We start from the raw sequence: 16241 nt of genomic DNA on the forward strand, positions 1-16241 counted from the left end.
TAATGAAATACCTCCTTTGTTTGGGGACCTACACATGTGAAGGCATGGCTGACAAAGGTGGAGTGATGTAAAGTGAATAAGTGTCCTGAGATGGAGAATCATGCAGTAGAGTAACATACCGAGGGACAAGGGATTTGAAAAGCAGAACGAGAAATGTTAAGTATTTTCAAAAAAGGTCAAAAATTGATCTTTGATACTGAGAACTACTCAGGTCTTTTTATCAGCCCCACCCCACTCAGACTGTCAAATTTGTGTTTGTTTTTAATATTGGAGAAATTATTTATTCAGACCCCAAGGTGAGGTGCCCTGACTGTCCTTTTCCTCAGATTTATAAAAGTCTACATAAGTAGACTTTTTTTAATTTACAGTATCTGATGCGGCTTACTTAAGTTAGGAAATGCCACATTTTTAATGCAACAATACCTACAAATTTATCTAAAGTAGATCACAAATGTATGCTGGTTCAATCCAGATTGGTTAGAAAATGGAACTGGTGATTGTTGTGAATGAAATTTAACATAAGTTTTAAGTAAATATATAAATGGGGTAACGAATAAAGTTAAAACGTGGAAAGGAGCTTATGTAGAATGTAAACATGAACAAAAACAAAACGGGAGATCCCATAAATCAGGAACAAAAGCAGACATTGCTCGCAAAGCTTAGTAGGTCTGGCAGCATCTGTGAAGAAAAAAAAAAAATCAGAGTTAACGTTTCGGGTTCGGTGACCCTCCCACAGAACAGAATCTGGCCCAGATTCGGGTCACCAGACCTGATTTTCTTTTTTTTCTCCACAGATGCTGCCAGACCACCTTAGCTTTTCCAGCAACTTGTGTTTTTGTAAACATGAGTAGATGAGTTGACCTAAATGGTCTATATTTGTCACTATCCTTATAAAGACCAATAACTTTTTAAAAAGGAAGTAAAACTTACAATGAATGACGAAAGGAATGATGAAGTTTCAAGTTTTGACTTATCTTGCAACAAACAACCCGAAAACATTGAATAAACACACTTTCAGGCTAATTATCCCTATTAACTTTAATGATGATGAAAAATAACCCAGCCACAGTCGTTTATAGTTCTGTCTCTTGTATCGACTTTATTTGATTCACACAAAACTATTGTTTCTTTTTCCAGCCAGATAAACTTTACCGTTCAAACTGACTTTCAAGGTAAGGGATGAATTAAAGTCCCTCCCTGTAGCCATTTATCGGTGAATCTTTCAACTTTTATAATAAACTTGACAAATTGCATCTCTTCCATCTCAACACGAACTCCTAACTGCTACCTTGCTACCTCTATCTTTTCATTGTATGTTCACACACTCTCTCACTCTCTACTGTTTCTAATTTACTACTTGTCGTTACTATCTTCTGTTCTCAATTTGACTTCAATGGTCCAAAGGAAAAGTACAACTATCAGTAGATCTGCAAACAAAACAAAGAAACCTGTGTCAGATAACTAGACACTTCTATATCTAAGTTAAAAGCAAAATGTAACGACTATTATTTGTGAATTTGTTCTAAATTTTCAGAAGTTAATTTTAAAATCCAAGGTCCAGCCTTGAAAACTTTGTGGATTGTCATACTGTCTCTTCTGCAGTTTTCCAAGCAAAACTACCATTCCATTCTATGCAATTGTCAGATTTGTTTAATCTGATTATTAAGCCTTTGCAGGTTTACTTGTTGTATTTGTGTTGCTGCAGCAAGACACAAAACAAACCCCTTCCTTTGGAAACTGGTAAACATGACTCCTTTCAAACTCTTTCCCTCACAATGACAGCATCTTCCTATTACTTAAATCTAAGGAATTTCACATTGTTTTGTTTGCACTATGACTTCTGGATTTGCACTTTTATTGCAGGCACTGCACAAGGCATTAAAACGGTATGCTGGAAAATTAACAAAGTTGTTTATATGCCTAGTTTCAACTTTTAGTTGAACAAATGCAAAAGGGATACATGTGTTTGTTTAGATCACTTCTCAGGAAACAGAATGCTTTCGGAAAATAACAAAACAAATTCATGGTAAATACCATTAGCAGAGTAAAATCAAGATGTGAAGGAAAGATACGGAGCTGCAAATCATGCAGTAATTTGTGGTGATTTCTACAGAAAATATGAACTTGCCTGTAATCCTGCCATAAGTTTCAAGGAACTGCTGGATTTGTGCTAGAACTAAGTATGAAATTCTCTAGGAAAGATCTGGCCATTATTTCATGGCATAAAGACCCTTTTAGTCACTGGATTTGAACCTGTATAAACCCATTTCATTCAAAGGCCCAGAAAGGGGGGAAAAAAAGTCTTATGTCACTTCTGTAAGTTACTTGAGGATTTTTAAAAATTATTTTTCTTATAAGCAACTTCATTCTTTTCCTCTTTTCTGTATCTAATTAGAAAACACAATTTAATTAGGTATTAATTTACCCAAGTTCCTCCTCTATTGATTGGTCTGTCTATTAGTTTCATTAAGCTTGATTATTTGTCCCATCCTTCACTAATTCACCTGTCCACTATGTTCAATTCGTAATTTCAGTAATTTGTATTGTAATTTTTTTTCAGGCTGAACAGTAAAGACAAAACATAAGTTTCAGAAGATGCTTTGAGGTGCCCAGCTCCTCTACATTCAGCCCTGTTATTTTTGGTGAAATATGAAAGTTGCCATGCCACATTAAAGGAAAGTTCTACTAATAAGAGTACACATATGGGTCAGAAAAGATTTATAATGATGTTGCCACAGTTGGAGGGTTTGAGCTATAGGAAGAGTGTGAATAGACTGGAGTTGAAGGGTGACCTTATAGGGGTTCATAAAATCACGAGGAGCATGGATAGAATGAATAGCCAAGGTATTTTCCCTGGGGTGGGGGAATCCAAAACTAGAGGCCATAGGTTTAAAGTGAGAGGGGAAAGATTTGAAGGAGATCTAGGAAACTTTTTCACGCAGAGGGTGGTATGTGTGTGGAATTATACCTCAAAATCAAAACATGCAATCAAGACCCAACAACATAAGAGCAGAAATTAGGCATTCAGCCAATTGTGTCTGCTCTGCCATCCAATCAAGTTCCTCAACCCTATTCGACCACTTTTTCCCCATAACCCTTGATCCCCTTGATAATCAAGAACCTATCAATCTCAATCTTAAATGTACTCAATGACCTGGCCTCCACAGCCTTCTGTGGCAGTGAATTCCATAGATCCACCACTCTCTGGCTGAAGAAGTTTCTCCTTATCTCTGTTCTAACAGGTCATCCGTTTACTCTAAGGCTGTGCCCTCAGGTCCTAGTCTCTCTGACAAATTGTCCAGGCCATTCAGTATTCTGTAAGTTTCCCTGTCTTCCTTCTAAACTCTGATGAGTATAGTCCCACAGTCCTCATATGTTAAGCTTTTCATTCCTGGGACCATTCTTGTGAACCTCCTCTGAACCCGCTCCAGGGCCAGTACTTCTTTCCTGAGATATAAGGCCCAAAACTGCACACAATACTCCAAACGTGGCCTGACCAGAGCCTTATAAAGCCTCAGTACATTATTCAAGTCCTCTCAAAATAAATGCTGACACTGCATTTGCGTTCCTGACTATTGACTTAACCTGCAAGTTTACCTTGAGAGAATCCTGGGCCAGAACTCCCAAGTCTCTTTGCACTTCAGACTTCTGAATTTTCTCCCCATTTAGAAAATAGTACATGCTTTTATTCTTACCAAAGTGCATAACCTCACACTTTCCCACGTTGTACTCCATTTACCACTTGTCTGCCCACTCTCCTAACCTGTTCAAATCTTCCTGCAGTCTCCCCACCTCAATACCACCTGTCTTTGTATCATCTGCAAACTTAGCCAGAATGTCCTCAGTTCCTTCATCTAGATCATTAATGTATAAAGTGAAAAGTTGTGGTCCCAACACTGACCCTTGCGGAACACCACTTGTCACCACTGCCATCCTGAGAAAGACCCTTTTATCCCCACTGTCTGCTTTCTGCCAGACAGCCAATCCTCTTTCCATGCTAACACCATGGACCCTTATCTTACTCAGCAGCCTCCTGTGCGGCACCTTGTGCCCTTGATGCAATCATGCTGACTTTGCCCTGTTTTATATAGACTTCCAAATAATCAGAAATCTCATCCTTTTCAATGGACTCTAAGACCTTACCCACGACTGAGGCTAGGCTAATTGGCCTGTAATTTTCCATCTTTTGCCTTACTTCCTTCTTAAACAGGAGTGTCATGTTAGTGACTTTCCAGTCCTCTGGGACTCTCCCTGACTCTAGTGATTTGTGAATGATCACTATTAATGCTTCCACTATCTCCTTCATATAGAGATACAATGGGCCAAATGGCTTTCAGCCATTAGATATTTCTATGATTTATAGAAATATGAACAAAATTTGGTGTTAGGCTACAGAGAAGATGCAGAGAAAGATCAACTCTAAAATATGAGAAGTCCATTCATAAGAACGATAACAGCGGGGAAGAAACTATTTTTGAATCTGTTAGTACGTTTTCAAGCTTTTATATCTTCTAACTGATAAAAGAGGATGGAAGAGAGTATAACTGCGATGGGAGAGTCTTTAATTATGCTGGCTGCTTTCCAAAGGCAGCACCAAGTGTAGATAGAATCAATAGAAGGAACGCTGATTTTCATGATGGACTGGGCTGCATTCACAGTTCATAAAGCTGTCCAGCACGGAAACAGATCTTTCGGTCCAATTTATCGATGCTGGCCGAATATCCTAAATTAATCTAGTCCCATTTGCCAGCACTTTGCCCGTATTCCACCTAAACCTTTCCTATTATATACTCATCCAGATGCCTGTTTAATGTTATAACTGTACCAGCCTCCAATACTTCCTTTGGCAGCTCATTCCATACATGTACCACCCTGTGTGAAAACATTTTCTGGGTCCTATTAAATCTTTCCCCTCTTACCTTAAACCTATGGCGTCTAGTTTTTGACTTCCCCAACCCAGGGAAAATATCTTGGCTATATTCACCTTTTCCATACTCCTCAGGATTTAATAAACCTCTAAGAAAAATAGCCCCACCCTATTCAGGCAAGCATACCAAACACCTTCTTCACGAACTTGTCTACCTAGGACTCCACTTTCAAGGAACTATGAACCTGCACTCCAAGGTCTCTTTGTTCAGCAACACTCGCCAGGACTTTACCATGAACTGTGTAAGTCCTGCTCTGAGATAATGGGAACTGCAGATGCTGGAGAATTCCAAGATAATAAAATGTGAGGCTGGATGAACACAGCAGGCCAAGCAGCATCTCAGGAGCACAAAAGCTGACGTTTCGGGCCTAGACCCTTCATCAGAGAGGGGGATGGGGAGAGGGAACTGGAATAAATAGGGAGAGAGGGGCAGGCGGACCGAAGATGGCCTTTGTAAGTCTTATTAAAGACCTATACACTGGCAACACAACAGTGGTGGAAGGGAACGGTAACTTAACCACCCCAATAACCATAGAGAGGGGCGTGAAGCAAGGCGACCCACTCTCACCAATTCTATTTAACATTGCTCTGGATCCGTTGGTGTGCTCTCTGGAGAAGACCAACTCTCCATCTTCGGTCCGCCTCCCCCTCTCTCCCTATTTATTCCAGTTCCCTCTCCCCATCCCCCTCTCTGATGAAGGGTCTAGGCCCGAAACGTCAGCTTTTGTGCTCCTAAGATGCTGCTTGGCCTGCTGTGTTCATCCAGCCTCACATTTTATTATCTAAGTCCTGCTCTGATTTGCTTTTCCAAAATGCAACACAAAATATTTATCTAAATTATACTCCATCTGCCACTGCTCAGCCCATTGCCCCATCTGATAAAGCTGTTGTACTCTGTGGTAACCTTCTTCGCTGTCCACTAAACTTCTGTAATTTCTTGCAGTCTTGGATACAACAATTGCCATACCAAGCTGTGATGCATCGGATAGGGTGCTTTCTACAGTGCATCTATAAAAATTCATAAGAGTTTTTACAGACGTTCCAAATTTCCTCAGGCTTCTGAAGAAGTAGAGATATTGCTGCGCTCTCTTGACTGGAACATTGACATGAAGAGACTAAGGATAGATCATATGTGATATTTACTCCCATGAATTTGAAGTTTTTGATCACCTCTTCCTCAAAACCAATGATAGATAGGGATATTTCCTCTACTCGGGGATCCTCATGAGAATCTGTGGGGGGTGATGGCATAGTGCTATTGTTGCTGCACTGTTAATCTAGAAACCTAGACAGCATTCTGGGGACCTGGGTTCAAATCCTGCTACGGCAGAGGGTGGAATTAGAATTCAATAAATATCTGGAATGAAGAGTCTAATGGTGACTGTGACTCCATTGCTCATTATCGGGGGGGAAAAAAATTTGGTTCACTAACGTCCTTTGGAAGGAAACTGCCATCTGTACCTGGTCTGGCCTGTATGTTACTACAGACCCACAGCAATGTGGTTGACTCTGGGCAATAAATGTTGACTAGCTCTCATCCCATGACTGAATTTTTTTTTAAAAAAGCAGCCTTGCGGGGCAAGAATGAAGATTGCTTCAAGCTATTATGTAATATTCTGTGATTTCGGAAGAAGGGTCTAGGACCGAAACGTCAGCTTTCCGGCTTCTCTGATGCTGCTTTGGCCTGCTGCGTTTCATCCAGCTCTACACCTTGTGAAGACAACAAAATGTGAGGCTGGATGAACACAGCAGGCCAAGCAGCATCTCAGGAGCACAAAAGCTGACGTTTCGGGCCTAGACCCTTCATCAGAGAGGGGGATGGGGTGAGGGTTCTGGAATAAATAGGGAGAGAGTGGGAGGCGGACCAAAGATGGAGAGAAAAGAAGATAGGTGGAGAGAGTATAGGTGGGGAGGTAGGGAGGGGATAGGTCAGTCCAGGGAAGACGGACAGGTCAAGGAGGTGGGATGAGGTTAGTAGGTAGATGGGGTGCGGCTTGAGGTGGGAGGAAGGGATGGGTGAGAGGAAGAACAGTTTAGGGAGGCAGAGACAGGTTGGACTGGTTTTGGGATGCAGTGGGTGGAGTGGAGGAGCTGGGCTGGTTGTGTGGTGCAGTGGGGGGAGGGGACGAACTGGGCTGGTTTAGGGATGCAGTTGGGGAAGGGGAGATTTTGAAACTGGTGAAGTCCACATTGATACCATTAGGCTGCAGGGTTCCCAGGCGGAATATGAGTTGCTGTTTCTGCAACCTTCGGGTGGCATCATTGTGGCACTGCAGGAGGCCCATGATGGACATGTCATCTAAAGAATGGGAGGGGGAGTGGAAATGGTTTGCAACTGGGTGGTGCAGTATCTCCCCTTCCCCAACTGCATCCCTAAACCAGCCCAGTTCGTCCCCTCCCCCCACTGCACCACACAACCAGCCCAGCTCCCCCACTCCACCCACTGCATCCCAAAACCAGTCCAACCTGTCTCTGCCTCCCTAACCTGTTCTTCCTCTCACCCATCCCTCCCTCCCACCCCAAGCCGCACCCCCATCTACCTACTAACCTCATCCCACCTCCTTGACCTGTCCGTCTTCCCTGGACTGACCTATCCCCTCCCTACCTCCCCACCTATAGTCTCTCCACCTATCTTCTTTTCTCCCCATCTTTGGTCCGCCTCCCCCTCTCTCCCTATTTATTCCAGAACCCTCACCCCATCCCCCTATCTGATGAAGGGTCTAGGCCCGAAACGTCAGCTTTTGTGCTCCTGAGATGCTGCTGGGCCTGCTGTGTTCATCCAGCCTCACATTTTGTTGTCTTGGATTCTCCAGCATCTGCAGTTCCCATTATCTCTCTACACCTTGTGATCTCAGATTCTCCAGCATCAGCGCTTTCTACTATCACTTTGTAATATTCTGCTTTTCCTCTGGTGTGTCGAAGTTTAAGAACTGATGACCACTTATTAAGGTGGTTCCAGGCGTATCATATTAGGGACCCATACTGCCCTGGTGTGTATCTGGGCGCCTTCTTCCAGTATCCCACGATCCTCCAGTCCAGTAGCGACCTGGGAGGATGCCAGAAGGTCTGTAAGAGTCATCCACTATCCCAGAATGCTTTAGTTCACTCGTGCTGGACGAGAAGCTAGGCAAGGTGGTGGTCGGTGTGTGTGTGTGATGTAAGTAAATATCTTATCCTGCCTTTCACTTTTAGCACGGAAACTAACAACTGTGGAGTCGCAGCGAATTCGGATTATGAATTCCTGCCGCTACAAACAGGGGTTTATTTCAACGGTTGGCCTGCAGCCAGAAGCCGCTAGCTCCTTTCCCGGGAAAATATCCGCACCGCGGAGCTGACGAGAGAACACAACTGTGCCTAGACCCCACAAGTTTCGTGCATTCAAATGCGTTCTGCTTTAATTGTCATTCTGACAGAGTGCTCACGTTGGTTTTTGATACCCTTTTACTCCCCCCTCCCGCAATCGTAGGTAGTTTCTCCGGGGTCGAGGATGACATTGTTTCCATTCTATAACAAAAACAGAAGTTAAGGAAGGGTCACCGGCCCCAAAACGTTAACTCTTGAGTTTTTTTTTCCACAGATGCTGCCAGGCCTTTGAGCTTTTCCAGCAACTTCTGTTTTTGTTTCTGATTTACAGCATTCGTAGTCCTTTTAGTTTTTTGTTTTCATTCTGGGTCGGTGGGTTCTTAAGTAGTTTTCCAGTCAAGTATCTTGATTGTTCGGTGAAAAATGTTTAAAAAGAAAACACATGTTTCAGTGAGGGCTGCCTCGAGACCCAGACACTGCTCCACACATTTGGCCAGTCTATATTTCTAGAGACTACCCCTCACAGGACCAGACCGAACCCTTAAACCCTATCCCACTCAGCTGATCCTTGGCCCCATGAGGAAGCTTGACAGCTTAGGATCTTTGAGAGTAATTTTGCTGTTAAACACCTTGAGTATATATAGAAATGGAAGGTTTTTCTAAATGTTGTCTTGGTATGTATTATATGCTCACTTAGTTAGCGGTGATCTTCATTCCAACTTAAGAACAGTATTGCAATGTCCCACTGCTAAGGTAGTGAACAGAGTCTGGGCTCATCATGTTTTGAATTGATCAGTTATTTATTGGATCAGTTTGCTAACTCGTTGACAAAGTAAGTAGAGATTTAAGTAAGAAAAAAGTTACCAACAAAGACGTTGAATAGAAAAACTTAAAACTGAGTTAACGAAAAGATCAGTGTGGACTAAGCTGACGAGTGAAAGACTTTTGTGCAAGAAAAATGTGTAACTGGAAATCATTTTCATTTCTGTATATATGTTTTGCTTTGAGCTGTAAAAAATGCTATGTGTAAACGGTGCCTGAATAATAGATTGAGAGTGACCTTTGCATTTGTACCTGTCAAAATATGTACATTTAACTCCCCAAGAGCATCTATTGTCCAAGATGTTCGTGCCGCACGTTGCAAAGTAATAAGCATCTCCTCATGCCATTCATTTACCATCACTGACTTTTGTACGATTAACACCAAGACTACCACTAATGAGGAGTGTGATTTTTTGAATACACTCCAGATGCCTGGATAAGTGCAGCTGTAACAGCATTCCAAAAGCTGAATGCCATCCAGGACAAAGCAACCTGCTTGATTGACACCCCATCTACTGCCTTCAAAATTCACTGACTCATGTTCGCTACAGTGTATACCATTATGACGTGCACCATGGTAACTCACCAAAGCTTCCTTACCAGTATTTACAAACGCATAATCTGTACCATCCAGAGAAAGTGCAACAATGTATGTGTACACCACCACCTGCATGTTGTTCCCTTTCAATCACTGACTCAACTTCCAGAAATTACTTTCCTAAAAACACTGGATGTATCAAAAGGCCTGTAATGGTTCAGGGTTCACCAGCGCCATGACCACCTTGAAAACAATTAGAGATGTACAGTAAATGCTGGCCTACCCACATACAGTATTTTCTACATCCTACGAGCAAGTAAAAATTTTAAAGTCTGCTGCAGCAACAGTACAATATTAGGTATAGGTTCTTCAAATGTATTTGAGAGACTCTGTCGTTGAGTCTAGTTCATGAACTAATAAAGCCACAGTAGAGCCTTTGAAAATAACATTTAAAGTGAAACAAATAATAAAAATAAGATGCAAATCTAAGAACATTTAATATTGTGATGGTGCATCATAGTTCTGTCTGGCTTTTTTTAATGTGAAAGTTGCTTTCTGCTATTCTATGTAGTTTGTGGCTAATTCAATATTAGAAATTAAAATTAATAACTGTGATACAAGGAACATTTGTCGTGAAATACCTGTAGAACTGTTAGATATTTTTAAGTATTCACAATTTGTAACATGTATAGTAGGTTTAGTTAAATCCTGGAATTGTTAGGTGGCAGCCTTTATTCATTACGCTATTAATGAGGATTTACAGTGACTTGTGTGGGATTCACCCGAGATGGCTGGGGAATTATGGTTGGTCTCAGTATACAGTTTCTTAAGGGGTGAGGAAATTAAGGATTCAGACCCCCTGATGGAGAGAAATGCTTATGAACACTGAGTGAAATGAGATTGAATATGTCTGTCTTGCTGGCAATTGCCTTTACAGTTCATACTGTACATTTATAACTATAACAGTGCAACCAAAATTCATTGAGCTATGTTCCAAGTTGACAAAATTAAGCAAACATTGGAGGAGATTTAATTGAAACCTGAGTTTACTCATGAGTTCTGTTTTGTTCCGTTGTAATAAATCACTAACACACAGTCTGCAATCAGTGTTAATATCAATGCAGATTTGTGTTTTTATAGCACTATTATGTGGAGAAATGTTCCAAAAGCTGCCTTAAAAAATAAAATCAAACTAAGATTGTAGAATATTGAAAAATGTGTAATGTTCTTCCCTCCCTCTTCTTGAAAAGGTAGACTTGAGCTGAGAGAATATGATTCCAAATCATTCTTCAAGAAACTCAAATAGCCAATCTTAACCAAGAGATTTTGGATTGAACTTGGAGATGGTGAACCCAAACTAGCCCATTCCAGTAATTTTTACCAAAGGAGTCATTGAATAGCAATCGATCAGGATCAAGAATCCCAGTCTGTTTTTCTTTTCTCTTTTACCCAGTGATCAAATATGAAATTTCTGGGAAACCTCAGCAGGTTTGGCAGAATCTATTGAGAGAAATGAGAGTTAACATTTCAGATCCAGTGACCTTTCTTCAGAACTGCTTTTTTTTTCCCCCCAGCAATCTGCAGTTATTTTAGTTTTTTGATCAAATATGGAGTTTGGTATAGCTCAATACTAGACAATGCATTACATTTACTCAATATGCCTTTCAGAGAGTAAAATATTTATCTTTGCAGTTGGCAATGCAAACTTTGCTTAAATCGGTCTTTGTATAATTTATTTTCTAAAATGCAGAAGGAAAAATGGCAAAAAGCCTAAGAAGTAAGTGGAAGCGGAAGATGCGGGCAGAAAAGAGAAAAAAGAATGCACCAAAGGAGCTTGCACGACTGAAAAGTATACTAGGAGCAGATGGCAGTGGTGACATTACTATGAATGATGTTAAAGAAATTGCAACTGTGGTACCATGTGAGAAACTGAAACAGAACCCAGCTGCAAAAGAGGATGGTAATTTACTTTCTAAATACTGGGAAACTATTCAGCAATGTTCCATATAAAGTAGACTCAAATTTAAAGAAAAGATGCATGAAGAAAGGCTGATTATCAGTACCAACACTTATGTATATGCCTGCAAATTCTACAAGGCAGGAGAACTGAAGTAGAAGTTTGAGATTAAATGAGATAATGATTTAGAATATAACATGCCTTAACCTCATCTGGGGGAAGATGAAGAAGAGGCTGTAATTATAAATTTAGAAATGAGAATTGTGGTGTGACTTTTATCTTGTTTAAATTTTTTCAGTGGCCATGTTTAATCTTTTATACAAAACTCAAATAGCCATTATTGACCGTTTGTCATGATGACATTGAAACCAAATTTATAGCTTCTTCTCTCCATGCCCACATACTGCTTTGAGGGTTCAATCCCATTTTAAGCTTGCTAAATTATATCATACTGTCCACTGCATTGTCTCCCTGATTTGAGCTAACTCAGTACACAACATGGATTAATTATGGATCCTACCTAATTTGTATACAGTAGATAATTGTTATCTATAAGTGCTTAATTAGCAGAGGTGCGTTAACTAATTATAGTCATAGATTTATACAGCATGGAGACCTTTTGTTCAACTTGTTCATGCCAACCAGACATTCAAATCTGAACTAATCCCATTGGCTCATGTCCCTCTAAACCATTCCTATTCATATATCCATTCAGATGCTTTTTAAATGTAATTCTACCTGGCTCCACCATCTCTTTGGACAGCTCATTCCATGCACACACTACCCTCTGTGAAAAAATTACCCCTCAGGTTCTTTGTATCTTCCCCTCTCACCTTAAATCAATGCCCTCTAGCTTTGGACTTCCCCTACCCTAGGAAAAAGACTGGCTATTTGCTCTATCTGTGCCCTTCATGATTTTATAAACTTCTATAAAGTCACCGCTCAGCCTCTGAGACTTCAGGAAAAAGAAGCCCCAGCCTATTCAGAGATAGTAGGAACTTCCAGTGCTGGAGAATCCAAGATAACAAGGTGTTGAGCTGGATGAATGGAGCAGGAAAGGTGATGTTTAGGGTCTGGACCCTTCTTCAGAAACCCGAAACATCAGCTTTCTTTTTCCTCTGATGCTGCTTGGCCTGCTGTGTTCATCCACCTCTACACCTTGTTATCCTAGCCTATTCTGCCTCTTCCCTTTAAATCAAACACTCCAACGCTGGCAACATCCTTGTAAACCTTTTTCTTCACCTTTAACATCCTTCCTGTAGAAGGGTGACCAGAATTGTACACAGTATTCCAAAACAGGACTTACTGATGTCCTGTACAGCCACAATGTGACATCCTAACTCCTACACTCACTGTTCTGACCAATGAAGACAAGTGTGACAAACACCTTGTTCACCACCCTGTTTGCAAATCCAAGGAGTTCCTTTTAAGGAATTATGCACCTGCTACTCCCCCAGGTCTCTTTGTTCAGCAACGCTCCTGAGGGCCCTACCATTAACTGCCCTGGTTTGCTTTACAAAATGCAACACCTCACATTTTTCTGAAGTAAACTCTATCTACCATTCCTTGGCCCATCTGATCAAGTCCCATTTTACTCTAAGCTAATCTTTGCTATCCACTACATCACCTATTTTGGGGTATTCTGCAAACTTACTAACCATGCCTTCAATTGTCACATCCAAATCTTTTATATAAATGATAAAAAGCAGTGGACCTAGCATCGATACTTACGGCGCACTGCTGGTCCCAGGCCTCCAGTCTGAAAAGCAACCCACTACCACCACCCTCTATCTCCTACTTTTAAGTTACTTATATATTTGGTTAGTGAGCTGCCCGAGATCGCATGTGATCTAACCTTAACCAATCTATTAGACACTTTACTGAAGTCCATACAGGCAACATCTACCACTCTGTCTTCATCAGTCTTTTGTCACATCTCCAAGAAACCTCAAGTTAGTGAGACACCATTCTTCACACACAGCCATTTTTGTTACTGTAGTTTTATTAAAGTAATACTTGTCAGATCTTGAATGTTTGTAGTTTGGGAAGTAACTTAAATGTTTCCTAACAATATAAATAAAACTTATCTTTCACAGATGATGCATCTCTAATGGATATTGATAAGAAAAGGAGCAAAAAGACTCTTTTAAATGAGCATGGACAGTATCCGATATGGATGCATCCCAGACAAAGAAAGAAGCTCAAAAGGCAGCTGAAAAAGAAGGGAAAATCAAAACAGCCGAAGGGGCTTGCTTGGTAGACTTGTTAAAGTATGCGAAATGAACGTCAGTTTCGGAAAAATAGCAGTCATTTAAAATGTTTCACATGTTGATGAGGAAGTGATAGTGCATGACTTTTGAAATGTACCACAACAATACTAATATGTGTTCTATATCTTTGAAGATTGTTGAGTTGTAACATATTTTAGATTAAAAGATTCCTATAACAAGAAGATGGCATCAGTGAAAATTTGGTGTTTTAAGATTAATTTACAACTTTAGCATTTTCCCATTAAGCAAGAGGTCTGAATTTACTAGAACATAGAAGGGATTGACAGCTCTGCTTATGTAAGTGGAGAAAGTATCCCGAGAAGATCAACTAGTAAAATATATAAATTTCATCCAAAGAAACTTTACCAAGACCACATAGATTTCTATATTTTTATTATCAATTTGTTTGTACTCTAGAGTTAAAAATAAAAATACTGTGCAGTTTGGATGTCAGAAATGTTATTTCTGTTCCCTCAGCACAATTTTCTGTGAATAACAAAGGTATAGTATTTTGCAACTTGTCTAAAATAAAAACTTGCCAGGAACATGTGTGCTTCTTAATTCCATTATGAAATTTTTTTGAAATTTATTGTTTGCTTATTGCAATGTATTCATCTGACTTGTACCATCTGTAACACATGACAGTGAGTGATGTTAACCAAGAGAATTGGAATGTGCAGATGACGACTTTGGGCACTCGATGATGTCACCAATTTTCTTTGAACTCAACATATGGGTGGTGATAGTAGAATACAAATAGTACAAAATTGGATAACATTGTCCTGACAGAATTATTATTTATGTCTAAACAATTTGTTTGGAATTTGAATTTCTAAATAGAAACAGATTTGTGTTGAGATTCTTCTTTAAAGGTTTGATTATTTTTATAAAAAAGGTCACATTATCGAACGTTATCAAACAGTGATCAAATCCAGTATTTGTGATAAAGTAGGTGATGAATTCCTGTGGAATTAATGGGAAGGTTATATAATTAGGCTGGCAGTAGTTAAGTAAGCATTAAAAGTCAGTAACTTTGTTTTCAGTGCAGAACAGACAAGGGAGTTTAGAAACTAGTTTCTCTCGAGTTACAGGAACACGTTACCCTACCAAAAGGATTTAGTCTGTGAAACTTCCATACTAGGAATGTTTCGCTAGAAATCTAAAGGTCATCAGAACTGAGAAGCTTTAGGCTCTCAAAATCTGTGAAAAGTTCATATCAGCAGATTTGAAAAGACTCAAATTGTTGTCACAATCCTCAGCAAAGAAACACAAAGTTCTCTAAACTTGAGGGGAGTGTTGGAAAACAGGTTTAAACTTTGTTTTGATAGATGTTTTCTAACTTTTCTATATTTATATAACATGATTTGTGTTAATAATCCTCAATTAAAAATATTGCAGTCTTGTGAATATGTCTGTGAATAATAGCCACGTACCAACTAAAGGAGAGAAATATACAATATATCAAGGTGGAGCTGGAGGAACAGAGCAGGCCAGGCAGCATTACAGGCACGGGAAAGTTGACCCTTCACATCAGGACCCTTCTTCAGAAATGGGGTGGGGTAACGAATCTCAGAAATAAAAGAGGGGGGCTGGGGATGGTGAAGGTGAGTGCAGGTAGGAAGTGGTGAGGATTGGTCCGTGAGGTGGGAAGGGTGGATAGGTGGAGACAAGATGGACAGATTGTTTCAGGTCAAAGCGGTGGGGATGAGAGGGAGGGTTGGTTCTGGGGTAAGGCTGGGGATGGGGAGATTTAGAAACTGGTAGAATCCATGTTTAGGCCATTGGGCTGTAGGCTCCTGAGGTGCTGCTGCTCCAGTTTGCAGGTGGTATCATTGTGACACTGGAGGCAGCCCAGGATGGACACGTCACCCAGGGAGCAGGAAAGGGAGTCTACTGCATCCCAATATAGCCTCCTCTACATCAGTGAGACCAAGCAGAGGCTCAGAGACCACTTTGTAGAGCATCTGCGCTCTGTTCGTGACTGACAGCACCTTTGGATTGTGAACCTTTTAACTCCCCCTCCCATCCTGGACCACCTCCAGTATCACAATGACGCCACTTGCAAACTGGAGGAGCTGCACCTCATATTTTGCCTAGGGAGCCTATAGCCTAATGGTCTCAATGTGGACTTTACCAGTTTCAAAATCTCCCCACCCCCCAGACTCATCCCATGACCAACCCTCTCTCTCTCATTCCTGCCTCTCTGACCTGGCACCTTTCTGCCCCTCTCACCTCACTGACTAATCCCCACCACTCCCTACCTGCGCTCAACTATGACCACCCCACCTACCTTCCCCAGCACTACGCCTCCTCTCTATGTATTTCTGAGTTCCATTCCCCCTCCTCTCTTCTGAAGAAGGATCCCGACCTGAAACAACGATAGTAGGAACTGCCAATGCTGGAGAATCTGAGATAACAAGGTGT

General features: G+C 40.8%; 1 protein-coding gene across 1 annotated transcript; it reads left to right on the forward strand.

The window, feature by feature from the left end:
* The first annotated feature begins 7969 nt into the window (after positions 1 to 7969).
* On the forward strand, positions 7970 to 14362 carry llph (LLP homolog, long-term synaptic facilitation factor). The gene is made up of 3 exons (XM_048549116.1): positions 7970 to 8084; positions 11341 to 11550; positions 13644 to 14362. The coding sequence occupies exons 2-3, from the start codon at positions 11349 to 11351 to the stop codon at positions 13805 to 13807; spliced, it is 366 nt and encodes a 121-aa protein (XP_048405073.1). The 5' UTR covers positions 7970 to 8084; positions 11341 to 11348; the 3' UTR covers positions 13808 to 14362.
* The last annotated feature ends 1879 nt before the right edge of the window (positions 14363 to 16241 follow it).

Source organism: Stegostoma tigrinum, chromosome 18 (assembly GCF_030684315.1).
Source record: "Stegostoma tigrinum isolate sSteTig4 chromosome 18, sSteTig4.hap1, whole genome shotgun sequence".
NCBI lineage: Eukaryota > Metazoa > Chordata > Chondrichthyes > Orectolobiformes > Stegostomatidae > Stegostoma > Stegostoma tigrinum.

Bases quoted from the DNA above. Each gene is read 5' to 3' on its own strand.
- llph (XM_048549116.1), top strand. From the start codon at position 11,349: ATGGCAAAAAGCCTAAGAAGTAAGTGGAAGCGGAAGATGCGGGCAGAA. The intron at 11,551-13,643 runs GTAATTTACTTT...TATCTTTCACAG, and splicing joins CCCAGCTGCAAAAGAGGATG to ATGATGCATCTCTAATGGAT.